This window comes from Molossus molossus, unplaced genomic scaffold, assembly GCF_014108415.1.
Source record: "Molossus molossus isolate mMolMol1 unplaced genomic scaffold, mMolMol1.p scaffold_m16_p_15, whole genome shotgun sequence".
Classification (NCBI taxonomy): domain Eukaryota; kingdom Metazoa; phylum Chordata; class Mammalia; order Chiroptera; family Molossidae; genus Molossus; species Molossus molossus.
This window is the reverse complement of record NW_023425350.1, coordinates 54,994,055-55,018,746: the sequence shown is the minus strand read 5'-3', so window position 1 is coordinate 55,018,746 and position 24,692 is coordinate 54,994,055. Positions and strand designations below refer to the sequence as shown.

General features: G+C 48.8%; 1 protein-coding gene across 4 annotated transcripts in view; it reads left to right on the top strand.

The window, feature by feature from the left end:
* Window positions 1-24,692, top strand: part of SLC4A5 (solute carrier family 4 member 5) — a 101,761-nt gene that overhangs the window by 22,170 nt on the left and 54,899 nt on the right. For all 4 annotated transcript variants that reach the window (XM_036262624.1, XM_036262626.1, XM_036262622.1 and 1 more), the window contains exon 4: window positions 11,126-11,255. In XM_036262624.1, the coding sequence (XP_036118517.1) occupies window positions 11,126-11,255 (130 nt within the window). The remainder of the gene's footprint in view (window positions 1-11,125; window positions 11,256-24,692) is intronic.

Sequence of the window (24,692 nt, the reverse complement as noted above, 5' to 3'; positions counted from 1 at the left end):
TACTTGCCAGATGTTGAATAAGTCTGGAGTTACTGAAGATCAAAGCCACCCCAAGGTGAGCAGTACAGGAGAAAAAGGCAGTTTCTGACCAGACGTTTGAGCCTCATATTGTTCTAAGGCCTTAGCACCAAGGATACATTTCATGTGGTCTTTCCTTCCCCATTTCTAATGAAGGAAGGAGCAAAATTTGGGACAGAAGACATTTATCTTTTTTTATTTTTTATTTTTTTTATCCTCACCCGAGGACATTTTTCTATTTTTTATTCAGACAAGTGGGAGGGGGAGGGAGAGAGAGAAATGTCAATGTGAAAGGGAAACATCAAGTGGCTGCCACCTGCACGACCCATCCAGGGCCGGGGACAAACTGCAACTGAGGTACGTGCCCTCAGCGGGAACCGAACCCGGGTCTCTCCAGACTGCAGGCCTAAGCTCTAACCGCTGAGCCAAACTGGCCAGGGTGATACTTATCTTATTGAATGAACTGAAAAAGAGTCTGGAGGCTTTGGATAGAAATAGATGATAAGGATTTATTCAAAGGTTTTCGAGTTTGCCGTCTTGAAACATAGCTGGACAAAAACCCAGAAGTGCTCCAAAGGAAGCAGAAGAGTTAAGAGCGCTTATCATCAAAAGGGCATTCTTGAGAATACTCAGTCCTGCATTCTTAGCCCTGGGATGGGTCCAAGATGGTTATGTCAGATGTCAGGCGGTCTGAACGATGGATGCCAGGTGACCACATCCAATGGCTTAGCTAATGACGTCAGGTGCCCTGGATGTGTGAGTCCTTCCAGCAGTGATCAGAGGGTTATTTGGAGGTCTGGGTTATGTCCAGATGTATATCCAGGCATTGACACAGGACTGAAAAGTTCAAAAAGTTTAAGTTCTTGGACTAGTTAGAAGGAGAATAGTCTTCTCATACCTCAAACTTCTTAATGTTGATGATTTTAGCAGCTTAAAGTGACTGCATTTTGTATATTCCTGAGCTTCACTCTTCCTCAACCCACGGAGGAGTCCCTGAGACAGACTGTGTCTCCAATGTGGGAGCAAAGACAGTGGGATTTCGTTTAGCACTTGAAAATTTAAAATGGGGTGGCTTCCTCTCCTTGTCTACATTACCAATTTATATCTTGGAAGGATACAAGGAAAGAGAAAGGGGGAAAGAGAAAGGAAAGGGGAAACAATGCGGATCATCTCAGACCTTTTAGGCAGGAAGGCAAATTGAAATTTCCTAAAGGAAGCCTGTATTTACCCTTTTCTCTCTTCTTGCCCTCTGACGCCCGTAAAACCTAGATCTCCTGGAATTATCATCAGCATTTTAGCTCCAAGGGCCATTCTAAAAACAAACAAACAAACAAACAAACAAAATGCCTGTCAGAAGAGAATCCTGAGTTAGTGGCCTAAGACCTAAAGGGGAACTTAGGGTGGATAGCCTGAATTTACAAGTGAACCTGTAAAAGCCACATTTACCTTAGTCCTTGGGAGTTAGCTGGCCTCCGCGCCCACATCCTGGGGAGGTCTCTGCCTTTGCCTGTTTCTGCAAATTCCCAGAGGCTTCCAGTCTCAGTGCCTCCCTGGTAGGCTCTCAGCCTCTCTGTGTGTCACCTCCTGAACCTGTCCTCTGCTTTCACCCCAGGCCAGATCAGACGTGCAGTTCAGGCCTTCGTTGGTTTCCCCCAAATTGGTCATATAGAGCATATATGTGAGTAGCCGGCTTTTTAACAGTTCAGAACCATGGAGCAGTTTAACGTTGCAGAGAAACAATTTTAAAATGAGATACTAGATATCCCTGTTCTTAAAATCCTCTGGCCACTGGACATTTCCTCTGCAGTGCCAGCCTCCTACCATATTTTTGGAAACTCCCACCCAACCCCCCTCCCCTTCCCAAGTCCCCTCACAACTCCTTGCGGCTCAGGTTTTGAGCCCCTCCTCCCACACACAGAAGCTCACTCCCCTCACTTCTCAGTCACGTGCATTCCCTCTGCCCTGCACCTTGGCTCGGGCCGCTTCTGCTCCAAGGGCACATACCCCGTGTGGAACTAAACACAAACACCGTCTCCTGTAAGTCTAGCCCTTCAGCAGCCTAGAGGGTCTGAGAGAGGCTTTGACATCTTCTCTCCACCAACCTCTGCAAGAGGAAGAGGCTTAGTCCTTGAGTCAGCCCCCAGGCCCCTCTTGGCTTAGATGGGAGAAGAAGCAACTGGTTTGATTTTAAATAAGAATTTATTCACTTTACAACATTTATATGCACTAAAACAAAACAATAAGGACCACCTGCTAATTGAAGCGTATCAGCGACCTTTATACATCATAAATAAGGAGCAATGGATGCAGTGCAAACAATTGCCTTTTACTATTTTGGTTCTCCAGGAATGTCAGCATCCCCTTCTCTGGGGCTCCAGTGAGGAGTGTCATCCTTGTCTTTTCTCTGCGGTCTCTGACTTCACACCGAGGCTGATACTCTTCCCAGGGAGCTCCCAAAGGAGCAAAGTGGTGGGAAGCTCCATGGGGGAGGGCTGAGGGGTCTCTTATTGGAATTTCTCAACCAGCCTTGACTGAGTCTCCCCCTCACCCAACACACACAGATCTTCCAGCCTTGGTTCCATCCAAGAACACTTTTGGGGAGCCAGCAATGCATTGGCCAGGCTCTGCCACCCCCGCCACAGCTTCTTCCCTTAGCCAGGGCCAGGGTTTCCTCCCTCCCTCCCTCCCTCCCTTCCTCCCTCCCTCCCTCCCTTCCCTTCTTTCTTTCAGCCTGCTCAGCCTTTTCTCTGCCCTCTCTTTTACTGATTCTCTGTCCCTTTTTATTCTAACTATTCTTCCTACAGTGACTCAACATTCTTTTTAAGTGTTACATTTCCAGTTTTGAAGAAGGTACAAAGGAGAAAATCTCTATACCCTAGAATTCCATATAAGGGGTACTCATGATTAAGAAGGTAATTGTTTCACAAGTATCAGAAACCTATCTGAGCTGACTTGGCAAGGAGTGTGTGTGTGTGTGTGTGTGTGTGTGAGAGAGAGAGAGAGAGAGAGAGAGAGAGAGAGAGAGAGAGAGAGAGTTTATATTATAACAGCAAAGGAGTTTCTCACAGTCCCAAAGCAGAGCAACCAGCCAGACTCAGGAGGTGGATACAGCCTCCTGCCACCTCTCTGGGACCACATGGCCTCTTCCCAGATGTTTTCTATAGATCTGCTCCATTGTCCCCTCTCTGCAGCCTCTTCTGCCTCTCTGTGCCCTCAGCACCCTGTTTACATGCTCTCTCCTCCAGAAACCTCAGGAAAGGCCCAGCTATCTCAGCGACCCAATTCTAAGTTTCCGATTAACTGCAACCAAGGGGCACGGGTCATGCATTCAGTAACATGGCGGCCAGAGGGCCATCTTTTTGCGGGGAGGGGTGCGGGCTGGGCTGACATCCCCAAAGCTGCCTACAACAGGAGGGGTTCCCACAAAAACTACAAATGGGTAGATTCTCTTCCTCTCTCGGCAAGCACATTTGGAGTTTATGGACAACTTTCTAGAAAAAGAAATTTGCTGTCCATGAAACTAGAACTGGGGGCCTTCAAGTCCACTCTCAAGACCAACTGCACCCAATGGCAAGCACTGGAATCCTCGGGTTCATCTCCCGCTCGCCCATCCTCAGTGGCTTTGAGCCACCCAAAGTTCCCGCCCAGCTCATTTCCCTGTTCTTACCTCTTTTCTTGCTGAGCCTAATCCCAACTGATATGCCTGCAAGTGTTAATCAGTAAAAGTCGTTCACCCAGCCAATATTTCTCGAGTGCCCGCATGGCGTGAGCCCTGTGTCAGGGGCCGCAGCGCAGTGTGAACGAGACAGACCCTGGCCTCACCAATGGCTCTCTAGCAGCTGGTGTGGAGCCTGAGAGAGAGGGCGTCTCTGAAGAACGGCCCAGGGACAGGAACTCCAGGACCAGGTCCTCATGCCGACTCCCTCGACAACCCCACTGCCTCCTGGGTCTTTATTAGGAGCCGAAGTCTTGCCGATTCATGGCCCTCCGGGTCATTTTTGTGCTTTGCTCATCCGATGACTGGACAGTTCCCACCCAGTGAAAGCCCATCCTGGTTGCTTCCTGAAGCTTTTCCCCACTGAGGTTGTATTTCTTCCCGCAACAAGCAGCTGGTTGAGTTCATTCTCACTGCTGGGTGATGCTGTGTGACTCACTGTGGGCTGTGGACCAGAGGGGCTCGAACCTGTGGTTTCCCATTACGTGGATTAACTCCTGACATGCTGCACGCATGTGCGGCCCACCGTGCGTTACAGCTACCTGACCCAGCAGCTCAGCCTGTGAGGCGCTAACCCTGCCCTGGGCAGGAGGGAGGAGCAGAGAGGGCAGAGGGGTCGGGGTGGCAGGGTAGGGGAGCAGCATGGGCGTAGCACAGACATTTAGACGCTGAAAAGGACTGAGCCCCCAGTGTGTTAGAAAGGCCGGGCTGGTGATGGGCATAAGAAAGGAAGGGGTCACTTGCTGGCAACAACAAAAATAGTGGTATCACTTACTGGGTGACTGGTGTATGCCAAGCACGGTGCCAACCACATCACATACACGGTGTCAGTGAGCACCACAGTCCAGTGAGGTAACTGTGAAAGGTCCCGCTTTATCGATGGGGAACTAAGGCTCAGAGAGCTTAACACCTTGCCAAGATCCTGCTGCTAGTAATTAGGAGTTGAACCCGGGTCTGGGTTGTGAAAGTACCACGCGGACAGAGAGAATCCGCTGGCATCCTCGGTGATCCCTCTGCTGTTTCTCTGAGGGAAGGTCGCCCACAGCCCGACTCGGTGTGGTGCGCAGTGGCTGCCCAGTGGCGCTCAGGAGGTGCTGGCCGACTTCAGCCACAGTGCAGTGTGGGCTGTAGGAGCCGGGGACCCTCCGAGGGACCCATCCTCCTCATGGTCCAGCCTGCTGAGGAGCCTGCCAAGGCAGGAACTCCTTGATGACGGCGTTTGCTTGGATTCTGCACCTAAACACATGCCCTTGTCCCTCTGCTGCTGTTTTCTCAGCTTTAAAGTGACCATAGTTGCCCTGGCCGGTTTGGCTCAGCGGTTAGAGCGTCGGCCTGCGGTCCGGAGAGACCCGGGTTCGGGTCCCGCTAAGGGCACGTACCTCGGTTGCAGTTTGTCCCCGGCCCTGGTTGGTCGTGCGGGTGGCAGCCACTCGATGTGTCCCTTTCACATCGATGTTTCTCTCTCTCTCTCTCTCCCTCCTGCTCTATCTGAACAAAGAATGAAAAAGTGTCCTCGGGTGAGGATAAAAAAATAAAATAAAAAAAAATAAAGTGACCATAGTTGATCCTCGAGCCTCAGGTATGAAAATGTGGGAAGTGGAGGCAGCCAGCAGGGTGCCGAGGGGGCGGCTGTCAGCAAACTCTGTTCTCCTCCCGGCTCCCCTCACCAGGGCCGGTTGGGGTTTTCTGTGCTGTGTTCTCATCCGTGAAGTGAAGGCTTTGGACTGGATGCTAAGCTCCCTTCCAGCTCTAAGCCGTGGTGAATTCAGGGGTCAGAGCTGCCTGGAGCAGCCGCCGCTCGGTGACCTCTAGTCAACCTTGGCACATTCTAAGTCCTCAGTAAGCACTTGTTGAACTGAACCCAGGAGATTAGGAGTTTCTTGGCAGAGCAAACAATTCCCCACGCACCCTGAAGTGACCAGTTCCCACTGTCCATGGACTCTCCGAAAACACCCATGAGGGGCGACATTTGGGATTTTGTCTTAGAAGGAGCTGAAGAGGGAGAGAATCAGGAGTTCGGGTTTAAATTTGGGGAGGAGAGAAACCAGCTCCAGGCGTGGGTGCTGTGAAGTGTGAGGCCCCACAGCAACCCCACCTTCACCCCGGAGCTGTGTGGCAGAGACCTGCCCCGCCAGGCCACCCCAGCCCCCTCACCTGCCAAGGCTCTCAAGGAGGCCCCGCGGAGTCTCAAGGCAAATCCTACCTCTGCCTTTATAAAGGGGCCTGACGAGAGGTGCCTGGGCTCTCCTGGGCTCCCAGGCACTGTGGGAAGGGCTCATGGGGGCGGGGGTGCCGTCCTGCCCGGCCCCGTCACAGACCTGTGGCCGAGGAGAGCTGGCTGCCTTCTTGAGGTTCTGCTGCGGCCACTGAGCCCTCCTCTTCCTGCACCTGAGACTCTCCCTCCCTCCCTCTCTCTCTCTACACACACACACACACTTCCCCACTACTCACAGTATTTTTGTTTCCTTTTCAATATAGTTTTTCTCTCTTACATACACAGTCTCTCACACTTACTACATCTCTTTTCTCTCTCACATATAGTCCTCTCCCTCCACCCTCCCACTCATTCATACACTTTCCTTCTCTCTCTCCCCCCCAGCCCTCCCCACCAGCCTCTCCCTCCTCTCACCCCACGCCTCCCCTGGTGCTTAACTGGAAACAAAAGTGAGTTTGTTGCGCCTGACCAAAGCGGACGCGCAGTGCGGAGGTAGCAGCCGGCTGGTGGCAGCAGCAGAAACAGGCTGGGGCCAGAGGCAGTGCCCACGGCCAGAGACCCCAGCACTCCGCTATCCCAGGGAGCAGGTAACACCGGGCAGGGCTCCTCCAGGGGTCCTGCTCTCTTCTCATCTGGCTTTGAAGGGGGGAGGGGGCTCCAGACTCAGGGGCTGGGAGGCACACAGGTTCCAGGAGTGATGTGCCTTCGTTTTCTGAGAACTGTGTGTGGTCTGATGTGGCTGGGGCCAGGGCATGTGGGGTCAAGGATGGCTGAGGTCAAGGGGAGCTGGGGTATATGGTGGCTGGGGCCCAGGGCGCCTGGTTGAGAGACATGACAGTAGCTGAAAAGGCAAGTTAGGTCCAGATCACAAGGGTTGTTTCGAGCCTGTCATAGATCCTAGGCTTTAGGTAATCGAGAGCCATTGAAGCTTTTTCGCCTAGAGAGTAACATGATCAAATCTGCGTTTTAGAAGAGTAGTTCTGAACTCTGATCACAGAGAGAATTACTGTGCCCTCTTGGAATCAAGAGTTTTCTCCCAATTTAAAGAAAAAGTAAGGTTATGTGTCCAATTGTTATTTTTTCTTCTATAAAGCTTTCTTAAACCTCTGGAATCTGCTAGCAAGTGTCAGCTACTAATAAGTTAATGAAAAAGGTGTAAATGTAAAGTAATAGAAACATTAAGAAATAAAATCTGTTTATTTATTTATTGCATATTCACATGATATATTTTTATGAAAAATGATATTTTCCAAATACAGTGAGGGAGGAGGGGGGACATTTATTTACATTGTTCAAATCTCTTCAATGTTAGGCCTGTTAGAATCCAGTTGGAGTCTCACTAGCCTCTGCATTCAGTCTGTTATGATATATTGAGTTGGTTGATGTAGAGGAAGAAAATCTAGCCTCACTCAGCAATGTAGTTGGAGAAGGGAGGGATACTCTAAAAAGGGGTAGCCTTTAGAAATAAAATCTATTTAAATCAATGAGATCTATTGAGCTATATACAGATACATTAATGGTATTTTCTTCTAGTAAAATTATTCCTAACTCATATGCACAATATTTTGTGGTATTACCTGAAGAGCACACTGACTCCCAGGAGTCAGCCACGTGAACATGTTTGAAATGTTATAAAAAGCAAACTCTGGCCCTGGCCGGTTTGGCTCAGCGGTTGGAGCGTCGGCCTGTGGTACAGAGAGACCCGGGTTCAGTTCCCGCTAAGGGCATGTACCTCGGTTGCAGTTTGTCCCCGGCCCTGGTTGGTCGTGTGGGTGGCAGCCACTGGATGTGTCCCTTCACATCGATGTTTCTCTCTCTCTCTCTTCCTCTCTCTCCCTCCCGCTCTATATGAACAAAAAATGGAACAATGTCCTCGGGTGAGGATAAAAAAATAAAAAAATAAAAAGCAAACTCTGCTGCTACACAGGGAATGGGGATGGATGGGGCTCCCAGAAGCTGTAGACACAGCAGGTGGCTGTTGTAGTGACCGGAACAAGCGATAATGGGAACCTGAACCAAGACAGTGGCAACAGGCGGAGGGAAAGGTAGAGAGAGAAAAAATATTTAGGCAGCAAATGAAATAACTTAGTGTCTGGTTGGACCTGGAATGTGAAAGAGAGGGAAGCTTCTGGAGTGAGCCCAATATTTCTCGACTGGATGGCTGGGTAGCTAGGGATGCTATTAATCAAATAGAGGAGGGCAGGGTGGGGGTGTTGGAATAAAGGGTGCAGAGCTGTTTTGCATATGTTGAGGTTGACCTGAGAACTCCCAGATGGAGCAGTCCGTTGGCAGTGGGAAATGCTCGATATAGGGCCTGGAGACATGGGTGAACTGGAAAAAAAATCAAGATTTAGTGAGATGGCAAGAGGGACCAAGAAAAGATATTGAGAAGGAGTCCTCAAAGAGATAGGAAAAAAAGTGAAGAAAGTGCTATGTCATGAGAGCCAAGAGTAGCATTTTAGTTCAGAGGGAGCAGTCAGCACCACTGATGTCTCAGAGATAAGCCAGACCATAGCTTTACAGGGTTGTTGGTTTGATTGCTCTTTTTAACTTATTGGTTTGAGGAGAAAGTAACAAGAGAGGTCTAAGGGTGGGATTGTAAACTCTGGTACATAACGTAAATGAGATTAGCAGGGTAGTAGGGAGTAGTGGGGACTGTGGCAAACAAAAAGCACACAGCAAAAGAAGGCAGCCATCACTCAGCTCTAATTGTTGCCATGCAGGAATCTTGGCACAGTCATCAGAGCATCTAAATTTTCAAGAAAAGTCAGAAATATGGATTTATATATGAGATCTCACAGTTTTTTATGTTAGCAACAATTTCAAAAGCTTTTATACACTATCGGGGCTGAATTAAACACATCTGCGAGCTGCCAATTTGAAATAGCTGCCTTAGTAGTGTGGTGGGCTGAACCAGTTGCAGCATGCTGGGATATGATTGGGTAAGGAGGAAGTAGAGACAGCAAATGTAGACCACTCTTTCAAGAAGCTGGGGGAAAGGAGGGGAAAAGGAGACCAGGAGAGCTTGGAAGGCAGGCAGGAGTGGGGAGTGTGTTCTGAGGTAGGAAGAGCTGTTTATAAGCTAGAGAAAGAGAGTGGAGAGAGAGAAGCTGAAGATCTAGGTAAGGAAAGGGTAGTTGATAAGATAAGGATCTAGCAGAAGGGAATGGATGGGGGCAGAGATTAAACTGGAGGTAGGGCTCCTTTGTTCAAAGGTGGAGTGCAACAGTGGTAAGGACCAGAGGACCAGAAGGGAGGGAGTTGATGGATTTCATGCCTGGAGGCCTGTATTTTCTTGAAGTGGCACAGGAGATTGTTCAAGAGGCTTGGAGTGAGGAGCAAAGGTTAAGAATGGCACTGAGGGATACTGGAAAGGCCGCTGACAAGTGGACGAGTGGAAAGTGGCTGACTTCTGAAACCTACTAGAGTGGAAACCCTCCAAAGGCATAGCTGGCTGCTTTTCTTCAGCAGGGCTCAGGAGCCTGGGTGCTGAGTCGATGGTGAAGAGGATTAGCACCTGTTACATTCCAGGCCCTGTGTCACGTGTCTTACTCTCTCATCTGATTTATTCCTCTCAACAGCTCTGTCCACTCAGACTGCACTCAGGAGTAAGTGGCAATGCTGAGATTCGTACCCATGTCTAGCTGGACTGAAAGCACCCTGCCTTCACTCTAGCATTGCTTCTCCCTGTACCCCCCAGGACACACCTGCAGAGATGATTGGGCCAGTGGATTCTTGTCTGGGCGTTGGCTGTCTGGTTTTATTGGGAAGTCAAGGAGTAAGAGGGTGGAAGGTGTGATGAAAGAGTGGTTGAAATTATTGACCATTGGAATTCCTTGAAGTAATAAGTGCAGGTCACAGGGGAGGATAAACTGAGGGGCTGGAGGAGGTTTAGAGGAAGGGAAGACTTGGTGAAGTCCAGGAGACAGTCAGTGAGAGCTTGAACCAGGGCAGAGACAGGGGGGTTGGTGAGCATGGAATGTATTTCTGAACACTTTCAATATGGGGGTGGAGGTGAGAGAAAGAGGTGTAGTAAAAATGACTCCCGGGTGTCTGTCCTGCGTGGCTAGATGGACAGTTGGGCCTTTAGCCAAGGCATGTGATGTCATGTTATACCCTCTCTATTGCACACCGTGCTCTAGACCAGCACATTCCCACCTCAGGGTCTTTGAGACACTGGAGCACTGTTCTTCCAGACACCCACAGTGGGTCCTCCCCTCGTTCGCATCACCGTTCAAATACCCCTCCTCAGAGAGGCCTTGCCTGACCATGCTCTCTAATGTAGTTTGTTTGTCTGTTTGTTTGTTTCAGAATACTTATCACTACCTGAAATAATAATTTATGGGTTTTTTATTTGTTTATTGTCTGTCTCTGCCACTAGAGCAGATGTTTAAGAGAGCAAGGACACATGGGCCTTCTTCTCAGCTTTGTTTCCAACACCTAGGACAATGCCTGGCGCATAGTACACATTCATTACATTTTGAGGGGAGGCAAGGAAAGAAGAAAGGAAGAGAGGAAGGAAAGGAGGGAGGGACGGAGGAGGGTAGAAGAAAAAGAAACAGGAGAAGCCTATCTGGGGAAGGGCACATGTTCAGTATCAGAATGCTAACTTTTGAGGTGTTGGAGACACATCCAGGTGGTGACAGCAGTGGGCAGTTGCAAAGGAGACCAGGAGCTCAGGAGCAGGCTGTCACCTTGCCCACGTAGGAAGTCTGCTCACGTGGCTCAGTGGGGCAAGCTCATCCTTTTATGTGGCTAACTGCCCCTTCAAGGCCAACGTTGGGAGTTGGCTTGTTGAGGCCTAGTGAGAAAGGGGTCCCTCTAGGTTTGTTACACTGAAGTTGGGTCATAGTTTTTCTCACTTTACTTTTCTGTTTTGTTCCCTGTCTTTGTTGCTGCCCTGGCGTTGGCCATTTTCCATCCTTCTTCATTGTCAGCTACAAGACCCTGGATTTTGAATGCAGATGCCATCCTTTCATCTCTGTTTTCCAAAGACTATCTCATCCACATCCAATCCATGAAGGCTTGAATCCAGCTTTGATCAGAGGCTGGCCTTAGTTTTACTGAATTAAGAAGTCCTTTTCCCTTGCGCTTGGCTCCTGCTCCAGTTCAGTTGGCCTTGCAGCCCTCTGTCTCCCACTGGGTGCTCAGCAGACCCTGCTGTCCTCCATTTGCAGGGTCTCCAGCTGCTGAGCAGCTCCAGGACATCCTGGGGGAGGAAGATGAGGCTCCCAACCCCACCCTCTTCACAGAGATGGACACTCTACAGCACGATGGAGACCAGATGGAGTGGAAGGAGTCAGCCAGGTGAGGCGGAGCCCAGGTGGGAGGTAGAGGGGGGCTTCCCACTGCAGTCTGCCCACGGCCCAGGCTGAGCTGGTTCTCCTGGTGGGAGGAGCATTGACCAGTGGCACTTTGGAACTCGAGTTCTGCAGCACACTCTGTGGCCCCTAAAAACCTTCCCCTCTGCCTTCCTTGGTATCCAGAACGGGGTTGGACACTAAAGAGCAAACAGAAACTTACACCTTTGTCTTAATCCTCAAAGAAATTAAAATTCAAGTGGGAAGATAGACCAGACACACATGAGATCATGAGAGAATAATACAAGGGCATACATCCTTTAACGTCAAATGGTTCTAACTAAATGCATAGGAGAATGGGAAGCGCCAAGCTGGAGCAGACCGGGTGGGAGAGAATGTGTGCCAGAAAAAATCCAGATGCCGTGCTCCACTGGGCTGCTGCAGTTGGGGCAGGACAAGCAGAGTGAAGCTTATATGGGGAGCAGAGAGCTGTGTCTACGTGGCAGTGGAAGAAAGAGGGGAGCCAGAAGGCTGGAGGGGGCAACGTGGTGAAGTCACGGGAGCCAAGGGAAGATCTGGGTAAGGAGCAGTGCTGGCCATAGCCTGGGACAGGCTGACCTCTGAACTTGACTGGTCAGTAACACCAAAGGCTGCCAAGAGCCCAAGGAGAAGGAAGGATATGGTCGGAGGTAGCAGGAGGGGCTGGTGAGGAGGAAGAGCTCTGGGTAGGAAGGTGAGAGAGTCTGGAAGACAGACCATACCAAAGTTTTCCAACACTTTTTCAATTAGCATCCCCCACCCCAAGGACATTTTAATTTAATCTAACTTTATTAAATTAGAATCTAATTTACTTTATTTCTAATGAGAGAAATTAAATGCTACTAAGAAATCAGATCTTGTCAGATATTGTTGCATTTTGGAGTGCCACAAACTATCATAACACCTAACATTTTTTGCTCCTCCAAGAACCTATTTTCACCCTGTTGGGGCTGATATTGCCCCGGTTGAGAATGCATGGACCGTCTGTGCCCAGGACTGGTTCTGCCTGGGGGCCACAGTGATGCCCAGGGCCTGGCAACTGACCCCAACCATGGCCTGGGTCCTTCCCTTCCCCACCAACCTCATTCACCTGGGTAGTTGCTCTGCAGAGCAAAGAGGAAAGGGCTTGAACATCCTAAAGCTCCGATCTCTCCTGGAAGAAAGACCATCGGGAGGACTAGCAAGTCCGTGCAGGCCTGAGGGAAGGAATGAATTCCTAGCCTCGTGGCTGGGCCCAATCTCCATCTGGAAGCCACTGAGCCTCTTCTCATCAGACCATTCAGTGAGCCCTTACCGTGTGCTGAACAATTCACAGGCTCATCTCGTTCAGGCTGCACAATGACACTGAGAAGGTGGGAACTATTATCATCCCCATTTTACAGATGAAGATACTGAGGTTCAAAGGTGCAAATAGCTTGCAAGGGTCAGAGCATGCAGGTAGCTGGGTCTGGATTCTAGCTCAGGCCTGTTTGACTCCCCAACCTGAGGACTTACGTACTTGGTCATGCTTTCCTCATTTTGTCAGTTACTTCTCTTCCTTCTTCCAACTCCCAGGGACTCTTGATGTCCATGGGAGGATATAAATCCGGAGGCAGTTCCACTGGAGTGGGAGATAAGAGGAGACAGCCACTGAGCCTGGGACATCTATCCAGGGCTGACAGAAGTTGGGAAGACATTTCAAATGACCAGGGCCCAGTCTGGGCTATTGTGGCTCAACCCCTCCGAGGGGCATGCCTCCCTGAGCAAGTGCCTTTCTGTCCAAGGGAATCCACAGAAAGAAGGAACATTGTGAATGGCCTTCTCAGAGGCCCGGTAGGGAGAGGGGGCCTTGTCCCCACCATGGGCAAGGTCTGCATCTAGGAGTCCTAGCAATAACTCCCGGAACCAGGCCCTCCAGGGGGCTTGTCACACACCACCTCACCACCCTTGCTACGAAGGTCCCAGGGCCCCCAGAGACCAGACTATCTGTCCCCATAGATAAAATACCCACTTTGTAGTCTTCTCTCAGAGACCTGGCTGTCCGTCCCCATAGATAAAATACCCACTTTCTAGTCTTCTGTCAGAGACCTGGCTGTCTGTCCCCATAGATAAAATACCCACTTTGTAGTCTCTCTGAGACTTGACTGTTCATCCCCCTAGATAAAATACCCACTTTCTAGTCTCTCAGAGACTGGACTGTCCGTCCCCATAAGTAAAATACCCACTTTCTAGAATCCATAGAGCAGCCGCATGAAAATCCTGCAATGAAACTGAGAAACTGTAGATGGTATTTCTAGGAGGCTCCTCCTGAAACATACAGGTACCTACCAGTCACCATCTGCAAGCTGGTGGATCCCCCACAAGGCAGGCTTTCTGAGGACAGGATCTGAGGAGATCCAGCAAGGGCCTCAGTATAACCTCAACCCGGTAGTAAGAGGAAAGTGGTGACTATAAATTAAACTGGTCGAACCTAATTCTCGGCAGATCTGAGAGACAGCAGCTTGAGGAGCAGCCTGGGGCAGGAAGCAGTGGGCGGAGCTCAGGGCCTCCTCACCAGGAGACTCCTTTCTCTGCCCAGCTTCCTTCCATCTTTTCTCCCGCCACCTAACTCGGCTTCAGCTCACTGCTGGAGGCACAGCCAGCAAGCTTCTAGAAAGGAAGGGTCTGACCACTGGCCGAGTCCACCGTGGCCCAGACAGTGGTGCTGGGGACCCCTTCAGGCCAACTGGAACAGTGGAGGTGCTGGGGACCAGGCCTGCTTGAGACCTGTCACCCCACCAAAGGATGAGATGCATTTTCCTCAGTTGACAGGCTGTAGAATCTCCTCAGGGAAGTCAGAGGTCTCAGAAGTTTCCAGAATCCAAAAATTAGCAAATTCTGGTGGGTTCTGGGCCTCCTTGCAATAACAGGAGAAAATGGTGGGGAGTGGGGCCAATGCCTTACACAGACACGCGGGCCCTGGGAGGGTATATCCCCACATCAAAGAGAATGGGGGAGGGGACCCTTTAATAAAAGTATTTAATTTGCTGCAGGAGTGTTTGCTTTATTGAGTCAGGAGATTAACAGAGTGCAAATCTCAAATCCGCAAGGAATTTTCCCCGGCAGTGCTTGGTTGGGGGTTGTTAGTTTGAGGGATGTTTCAGGCCGTTGGACAAGGAGTCACCCGTGGACGGATTTAAGTGGCTTTTTGAGCTCCTCTGAGCCTTGCCCCTCTGCGCATAATGGGGACTGTGTGTAGGCGTCCTTTCGAATGTGATCAATGCTGGTAGGTCAGGCTGTTCATGAGATAGATTTTTATTAACTCTGTCTCTTCAGCTTTCCCGGGAGGGAAATGCAGTCGGTCAGTCAGCTGCTGGGACTGACCTTGCCTGGAGGGAGGGCTGTGTCAGGTGGGGTGGGGGCAGGCGACCCCTCACTGCAGCAAACAATTCACCCAGAATTCCGTGCTCTCTCAAGCCCAAGTCTGCCTGGATGCAAGGACAGGAAGGGAAGGAGAATGACCTGAGCTGGAACCCACCCAAAAGTGGAGAGCTGTTGGGTTACTCAAAAATACCTAGAGCTGCCTCTGATCTCAACTCAGAGAGGACCAAAGCATAAGCCAGAGAGTTCTTAGGAGACGCATGTGCTCTGAGAACATACGTGGCCAGGAAAGGACAGAAAGAGGGGCAGGAGAAGTGGGTCAGCTTAGTTGGGTCAAACCACATCGAGACATTCCCAAAAGGCCTGAATGGTCCTCAGCACATAGGTGGGGATACTTTCTCACTGCGCACAGAGGAGAAAGCCTGAACTTCGTCTCAACCTTAAAACTGCTCCAGCTCAAGCTCTTTGTAGATTGCCCCCCTAACATCGCTTACGCTCTTAGTCTGGAACAGAATGCACCCCAGCCCTCTGCTCTCACCATTCACCTGGGCTCACCCTTTTGAGTCCAGAGCTGGTCACTCCGTGCATAAAGCAGAGTAGGAAGTGGAGAGCTCTTAGCACAGAAGTCAACAAACCTCATTTATTTATTCAATAATGTTTACTAGGGGTTTACTACCTATAAGCCCTGAGCCAAGTATGGAGATACAAAAATAACACAGCAGATGCCATCCCTACTCTGTCTAATGAGGCACAGAAGTGAACAACCAGGCATTTGGTGACGGGGGTGCTCTGAAAACACAGCGTAGTGGCACCTAACCAGGTCAAGGAAGAGGTCCAGGAGGAAGAGGTGTTCACACTGGGACCTGAAGGGTGGTCAGTGTTAGCCAGGAGAGGGTACAGAAGGGGGGAGGCCCTGGAGCAGGGAAAGCAGACACACAGAGGAAGGGGCAGAAGTTCCCTGTGGCTAGACTGTGGAGCCAGGGGCTGGGGGTGGCAGCGGCAGGTCCGACACAGGCCATGTTGAGGAGTTTGAACTGGATACAGAGGCTTCAGAGTACCACTGAAGGGTTGGAGGTAGGAAAGAGACAGGATTGTCTGTTTGGAAGAGATCACTCGAGCAAGATGGGGCCAGTTACGAAGCTGGTCCATGTGAGAGACGACGAGACCCTGAACCAGATGTTGGCAGTGGGAATAAAGACAAGGGGTGGATTGTAGACATATTTTTTAGCATATAATTTAATATTATGTACATATATATAATATTATAATATTATTTTAAATAATTTATTTTCAGAGCAGTTTTAGCAGCAAATTAACAGAAGGTACAGAGAGATCCCATATGCCTCCCAGCCATCCACATGCACAGGGTTCCCCTTTATCAACATCCTCCAGGAGAGGGGTACCTTTGTCACTATTGATGCACTTACATTGACACATCGTTATCTCCTAAAGTCCACAGCCTACGTTAGGGATACTCTTGGCGCTGAACCATCTATGCGTTGGGACATATAATGACAGGCATCTACCATTACAGTATCACACCGGGTAGTTTCACTGCCCTTAAAGTCTTCTGTGCTCTGCCTGTTCATTCCTCTCTCCTCCCCAATCCCAGGTCTTTTTACTGAACCTAAAATGTGTCTTAATAGGTAGAACTGACAGGATTTCATGACACATGGCATGTGGGGGAGAAGGGTAATCGGAGAGACAGTCTGAGCAAGTGGGTGACTCATGGTAGCAATTTAAGGAGCACAGGAGCAGTGTAAGGTTTTGTTGTGTTGGGAATGTTCTTTGTTTTGTTTTCTTTGGGGGGGGGGTGATGATGAGTTCCATTTTGGACACGTTATGTTTGAGGACACTCCAAGTAGAGATGTCCAGCCTGTCACCATGTAGATGTAGAGGTCTGGAGTTCAGCGTCTAGATGGAAATCAAACCCTTGGAAAGGATACGTTGCCTCTCTGCGAAGCGAGGAGGACAGAGCCCCAGGGAGCACTAACACTGAAGGGATGGGCAGAGGAAGCAGAACCCACAGAGGACACTGAGCAGGAGCAGCTGGAGAGAGAGGGGAACAGGGAGGGGCCAACCAGTGGGGGAAGAACTGAAGAGTATCCACAGGGTGCACAGATCTGAATAGTCTCGAGGGAGGGATGGGGATAGAAGGTGAAGAAGAGAATCAGAAGGATAAAGGTGGGTTCCGTTGAACAGTTTTCCCAAGATGCTTGTCTGTGGAGAGCAGGGGTTTGAGAAGTCTTTCAAGGGGAACATGGGCTCAAGGGAGTTTTTTGTTTTTTGAGGATGAAAGAGATGTGAGTCTATGAAGGCTGACAGGAAGGGCCAGATGAGGGGTTTGAAGATGCAAGAGGCAGAGAGGGGCTGCTGGGTGGAGGGCGCAGGGCCCTGGGCACAGGTTGCAGAGCTCCCCAAGCCATGAAGGCCCCCTCCCCGCAGTGACAGGGCGGAAGAAGAGAGCAGGACATCTGCCGTGAGGTTTGGGAGCTCCGAGCAGCGTTGAGAGAGTTCTGGGCCGGTGCTTTCCAGACGGGGCTCTCCCTGAAGGAGAGGAGCGTGGAGAGCTGACGAAGGAGCTGCAGATTGCCATTGCCGGGGGGTCCCGAGCAGGTGCGCAGCTCCCGGCGTGCCGTCCTGTTCTACTGCAGTGGAACCATGCGTGGAGGTTTATGGTCGGAAGAAAGAGTTTAAGGTTGTTTGACTTGGTGCTTCTCTACCGGTCTGAATAATCATACTATTTGTCATTACCAAGCTACTTTCATATCTGATATCACACATGGTCCTTCCCTCTCCCTCCACTAGTCAAGCACGGATACCTGATGCTTATACTGGGCAAGTGGGAAAAGTCATTTTATGCCGATCAGAACCTGGATCAAGTTCCAGGCAGACGTGGGCAAGGTTCCCCCAGGCCTCAGAGACCCTGGTTTCAGCCAGTGCTCTCATCTTCGAGCTGTGTGAACACAGAATGGGGCTGTGCCAGGGCATTTGTTCCCCCAGAGACTCAGTGATCACTTACAGTTAGCACAGCGTGGAGGGGCCACCTTCAAAGGGCTGCAGGTAGGATGGGGAGGCACCAGTCCACAGCCATGGATACCACTACGCAGGGATGCAGGGCCATCAAACAGGACCAGGATGGTAAGACCAGATGATCTGGTCAGTGAGCATGACAGGAAGCAGAGTTAAGTGAGGAGAGAGGGCAGGACTCTCCTTTGACTGGCTGGCAGCTGCTCAGAGCCTCTGGAGGCCAGTCATCAGGAGAGATCACCTCCCCCAAACACAGGACATCCTTGGACAACACCCTCAGTTACAGTTGTCAGGAGGGGATAAACCCTACCAGGAGACCACCTTGTGAGCCAAGACCCAGTTGATTTATTCATATATATATATATATATATATATATATATAATGTAGTATATGTTATATCTAATAATATACATATCTAAATATATATTTTTAAAACTTTTTAATGTGGAAAATTTCTAACACAAAAAGTAGAGAGAATAGTGTAATGAACCCCTATGTATCTATCACCCATCTTCATCAATGATTAATATTTATCTATCTCCACCACTGCTTTTTGTTTGCTCTTAGGGATTGTGTTACGTTGTAAACATTTTAGTACACATCTCTTTGTAAACATACCACAGTGCCATTCTATCTCCTGATATAACCCGGAACAGTTTCTTAATGTGATGAGATAGCCACTCTAAATTCAAGTTTCCCGGATTGTCTTAAACACATCTTTTCACTGTTGATGTGAAAACTTAGAATCAAAACAAGATCTACACATCGATATTTGTGGTTATGCCTCCTGTCTTTTAGGATCAGAACTGTCGAACTCCACAAGTGCCGAAGGAATGGTCCCCCCTAAAACACTCTGGCAGGAGCTCTCTGTGCTAAGAGCCCCCATCGATAGGTCCAGCTTCACCAACCACAGCCTGAGCCTCAGTGAGCTGCCGGGCCCTGTGCATGATGCCCGGGAGAGGGAAATGTCACTGCCATTGTCAGGACATTTTAGGCTACATGTTAACAGAAGGCCATTCAAATTAATGTATGCAAAAGTAGGAGGAAGTCTCAGCAGAATCCCGGGGGACCTCATGGTTCCCAGGGACAGTCAGATCTCTCAAGGGCTGGACCTGGGAAACCAGGCTGTCCTCTTTCTCTACCTCTCTCTGAGCATCTTCCTTACTCCTCTGCAGCTGGCTTCTTTGCTTGTCTCTACCCTTGGCCGTTCCTCAGCCTCCGTGTTTACGTCTACTCTACTCAAGGGATCATCCCACAGTTGCTGGCTGCTCCTCAATCCCAATTCCTAATTCTTCAAAGAGAATCTAATTTGCCCAACTTTGGTTGTCCCATCACTGTGACCCAGATCAGAGTTACAGGGAGTATGGGCAGGCTGGCCATGGCCTGGGGAACACACCCACCTGGGTGGCAGCAGAGGGGACACCCCGAATATGTCTTTTATATAGGTAGTAGTGAACATATGCACTTTTATGTAATCCATTCTTTTGGCTGCAGTCACACTTGTTATGCCAACCAGAACTTTTGGACTTCTTCAAGTCGCCCATGAGAGTGTAGACCATAGACTGCAAACCCATCCCCCTCTTGGACAGGCACCTGCAGGATCATGCCCTGTGTTTGCACGTGGACGCTCACGGATGTCCCTGCTGCTCTGTGCCAGGCCCTAGCGCTGGGAAGAGTGGAAGCACTAACTGGGGGTCTAGGAGACCTTTGGAAAATGTCTTATCCACACCTTTCTTCTTTTGCAGGGGATGTTGTGTTTTAGGTCCTGTGGGAGAACTTAATGAGTAAGATAGGACTCTGTTCTCAAAATGCTTGTGATCTAGCACAGATGTTAGCAAACATTTTTTAAGGGTGGACTAATTAATAATTTAAGCTTTGGCTTATATACGTTCTCTTTTTGCTCTTCTTCTTCTCCTTCTTTTTCTATGCCCCTTTAAAAATGTAAAAACTATTCATACAAAACAGGCTGTGGGGTACTTTTAGCCCAAAAGACATGGTCTTTCCAACTCGTGATCCAGTGTAAAAGGTGGGTGGGGGGTGCTCATGTACACAGGTGAGGAAGCCCAGGGCAGCATATGTGAAGTGGGGAGAGCGCAGCTCTAGAGTCGAAAGGGTTGTCCTCAAACCCTGTCTCTTATAAGCTGCATGACCTTGGGCTGGTTCCATATCCTCTCAGAATTTCGGTCCCCTCACCTGTACAGTGAGCACAGTCACAGACCTACCTTGTGGGGTCAGTTTGAGGATTAAATGAGATAATACATGTAAAGTCCTAGCATAGTGCCTGGCACATAGAAAGTGCTCAGTACGCCTTAGCCGCTGTTGGTGTTATTGAGCTATGTGACAAAGGACACTGACTGCAATGGAGCCAGAGGAAGGAGCTGTGTCTTCAAGCTGAGCCCCTGGGGAGGCTCTGCCGTGCAGGAGGTGGCCTTTGAAGTAGGCCCTGAATAGCAGAAGCGGAAGAGAGGGTCTCCTCACGGTGAGGAGAAGGTGCCAGCAGACTCTGAGGGAGACAGACAAGTCTGTAAATGGCAATCCCCTGGGGGGTGGACAGATACCTCCTGCACACAGACCAGTGGCCTTCAGAGAAGTTTGGCTCCAGAAACCTTCCCTTGAAGAAACTTGATCGGAATTGCCAGTAACTTTGTCTGATGGCATTCATATATCCCCCTAATCCCTGAATAAAGACATGATGTGCAGCAGGACAGACCCTCACCAAATGCAGGAGCTCAGAGGAAACTCCCTCCCCCCACTCCATTCACCACAGCTCCTGGAATGCCACGCCCCTGCCTCCTGCCGCAGGCCGACCACCAGGTGCACCCTCTGGGAAGAAGTGGTTCTCCAGTAGTGTCCACACTGCACCGCATAACTGAAGGCCCCTGGAAAAGACTCCTAGACCAGCCAAAGGAAAGGGTTTCCATCGCAGGTTGTTAGTCAGCCATGGAAGCCTGTGGGGTCAATTCCGGATAGTCTGAGACAGAGGTCCCCATCGGTCTGGTCCCAATCTCAGGCAGATCTCATTTGTAGAGTCGAAGGATTCCAGGCATCTTATCCTAAATCTATCAAACATTTGAATCACTTAGTTAATGGGCCTCATTCTGATTCTATATCTTTCTGATGACAATTTGACTTTCCCTGTAGGTCTGCCTATAAAGAGAGAGTGCAAAGGCTAGAAGATATGAATCACTAACCCCTACAACTGTTGGAAACCTCACTGTAAATTAAGTAAATGGGCCTTTGGATTTATACATCAGCCCTTGTGAACCTGGTGTGCATTAGACAATATCTTTGGACCTAATCATCTCTGGGACAATAAAAAGACAAATGTCTGAGTCTGGTCTGAGGTGGACACCCCAAGAGGACTGCCAGGCCTTTCTGGGGCTCATCAGCCCCTCCTGGGACTGTCTAAACTTCTGTACATGTATGTTAACCCTTAACCCACGCTTGGCCACTCAGTCTTTTATACTGTACAATCTTTTAAATTTACTGTCAAGTTTGGTTTGTGAACATATACACCATATGTAGAAACAACTTTTTTTTTTTTGCATTGTTTCACATATGTATCTTAATGCATGTGTTTGCATTATGTGATAAGAATTTGTCAAATAAATTATAGAAATGCGCAAGAATTTGCTTAGGGGGTTCCCTTTTGAAAAACTTTTCTCCCATATATCATCTCTCGGTGCCTCTGTCAAAGACTGAATCTAGGGAGTATCTGATGGTTCCTCAGACATCTCTAGGAAATTATTCATTGGCCCCCAAGAGAATTCACACTGACCTTTGGCTTCTGTTGAAAAATTCAGTTCCTTGATGTGACTAAATAGCTCTGCTAGATAATGGGGGGAAACTCACATTCATAATACTTTTAAGAAATGAATCTATTAGAGTTACAAAATGTATTACCAACAGGCCTCAGGCAGAAAGCGAAAACCCCATGTCTTGATGGTTTGTAACAAATACATGGATGTCGATTCTTTGGGGGATGGGGGATGGAGTGGGGATGGGAGAGTTACAGAGGAAAGTCTGCGAGGCGCATTGAGAATTACGTCAGTGTGGGCATGTACTTCACAACTTTTAGGGGAGTAAACTTGAAATCATCTAAGAAACAAATTTACACAAATATAAATCTTAAATGTTTAGAGGCAACATAACCCTAATGTTAAAGATTGTATTCTATAAGAGATTACATTTTTATTTTTTTAATTTTTTTTTTCTCTTTATTGATTTTAGAGAGAGAGGAAGGGAGAGGGAGAGAGAGAGAGAAACATGGATGAGAGAGAACATCAATTGGCCGCCTCCTGCATGCCCCCCACTGGGGATCGGGCCCACAACCTGGGCATGTGCCCTGACTGGGAATCAAACTGGCAACCTCTTGGTGCATGGGTCGATGCTCAACCACTGAGCCACATCAGCTGGGCTAGGAGAATTTTTTTAAAAAAATCTTTAAAATTAGAATGTTCTAAGGGGAATTTTTGAAAACAAATTAATGAGGACACAATTTAATGATAATAATATACAAAATAAGTACCAAAAAGAAGGGCCTTCACTCCAATCACAATAGTTTTCTATATTCTCCAGATTTTACTCTTAGCTAACCTCACACAATGACCTGCTGCTTGTTCTGTCTTCTCAAAGACTTGTCTTCTTTTTAAAAAGCACAGATATCTGACTCTCAGGTCCCTGAAATTCCAATGTCACTGGTCTGGGGTTCAGCCCAGATGTCAGAATTTGGTAAAAGCTCCCAGATGACCCTAATGCAGCAAGGCTGAGAGCTGCTGGGACCCATGCTAGCCAGGGCAGGCTCACGGTGCGTCATCATTCAAGTCTTCTAGGACGGAACTAGATTTCAGGTCTCTGCGTTTGCAGCCCTTTGCAGACCCTCCTTTAAGCAGAACCTCCCCTTCGTCTCACACCCGATGGGCTGAGCGTTGGAAAACCTTGGCTGTCTGGGCTAGCTTGCCCCATACCCTCTCTGCCACTCTTGGTATTAACTGAACAGCAACTCCTCTCTGTGACCGAGTGACCAGTCACAGGAAAGGCTTCAGTTCTGGACCCCCTTGGCGTGACAAGGACTGCTTTCAGTGACATGTGACTCTTTGAGGTTCTGTTTAGCTCCATCCCAGCTCAGAGAGGGGCACCTGATGCCTGCCCTGGCCCAGACAAAATCCCCGAGAGTCCTTTCCCAGCCCGGAGATTTTCTTTCCACTTGACCTGCTTCTCCAATTCTAATTCCCCGTGTTTTGAAGCCAACCGCAGCATAAAGGTCACTTTGCAATGAGCTGCTTGGGATTACACATTACCCGCTCCTCGGGCTTCTGAGAGTTTAAACCTGGCTTTGGTCAGAGGCCTTTTAAAGAGCCCATTCCTTTATTCCTTTTGAAAAGAGGTTAAACATTTTATCATGGAAAGTTCAAATCTATACAAACGAAGTATGTAGCGGAATGAACCCCCGTGCACCCTGCAGCCAGGTCAGTGGTTATTGACTACCTCATGGGCAGTTGGTGTGCCTGTCCCCACTTACTACCCCAGACCCACACACTGGATCCTGCGAACACAAACCCCGGACAACATATCCCATCTGTAAATATTTCAGTATGTGTCTCTAAAAGATAAGACCCCTTTCTCTTCCTTTTTTTTTTTTTTTTTAAGAGAAAGGAAGGGAGAGATAGAAACATGGATGTGAGAGAGAAACATCAATTGGCTGCTTCCTGCACGCCCCCTACTGGGGATTGAGCTCCACCAGGAATCAAACTGGGACCTCTCAGTCCATGGGATGAGGCTCAATCCACGAGCCACACCAACCAGGGATCTTTTCCATTCTTTTTTATTGTAGTAAACATACTTAACATGAAGTTTACCATCCTGGCTATTTTTAAGTATATTTTAGTGATATTAAATACATACCTAATGTTGTATAACCATCACCATCCATCTCCATAGCTCTCTTCACCCTATAAAACAGAAACTCTATACCCATTAAACACTAACTACCCCCCCTCCAGCCCTAGAGACCACCATTCTACTTCCTGTCTCTATGATTTTGACAGTTCTAAATGCCTCATGTAAGTGGAATCATACAGTACAAATATATCTTCAAGACCCTGTTTTCAATTATAGCATTGTCACATCTTTTATTTTTTAAATGACAGTAATTCCTTATTTTCATCAAGTTATCCAGGCAGTATCCATGTTTCCCAGATTGTCTCATTCTTTTTAAAAAATAGGCTTAATCCACACCTTGCATTTGGGAGATATGTTTCTTTTTTAATCTAGAGGTTCTTCTTCCTTTATTGTTCCCTTACAGTTGTTATTGCTAAAGAAACTGCATCATTTGTCCTGTGCGGTTCTCCATATTCCGGGTTTTGTTTATTGTGTCCCTGTGGTGGTGTTTCACGGATTCCTCGGCCCCTGTATTTCCTCTGAAGTGATGGTTGGGTCCAGGCTTCTCGGACGGACTATTTCATGGGCAGTGGTGTCTGCTTCCATCAGCGGCTGCTCCTGCCGGCTGGCTGCTCTTTGTGTAGACATCTGCGCCATTCCTAAATCATCCTGAGTATTTTATTTATTTATTTATTTATTTATTTATTTATTTATATTTTTCCTTTATTGATTTTTAGAGAGAGAGGGAGAAAGAGATAGAAACATTAATGAGAGAGAACATCGACTGGCCATCCCCTGTCTGCCCCCCACTGGGGACTGGGCCCACAACCTGGGCATATGCCCTGACTGGGAATCGAACCGGCGACCTCTTGGTGCATAGGTCGATGCCCAACCAGTGAGCCACACCGGCCGGGCATCCTGAGTATTTTAAAGCACACTTAAACCCCACAGTTGTTGGCTTCTCTTTTTCTGTCATCTCCTCATAGCCAGACCTCACCCAAAGCAATCAGTGAGGCCTTGCTACCCTCAAGCAGGAGGGCACAGCATTTCGTGAGGTCTGCTCTGGGCAGGGGACCACATGGGTAGCAGAGAAGACAGTCCCTGTCCTCAAGAAGCTTGATGTCTATTTGGGAAGGCAGGGACAGATGCTCCTCA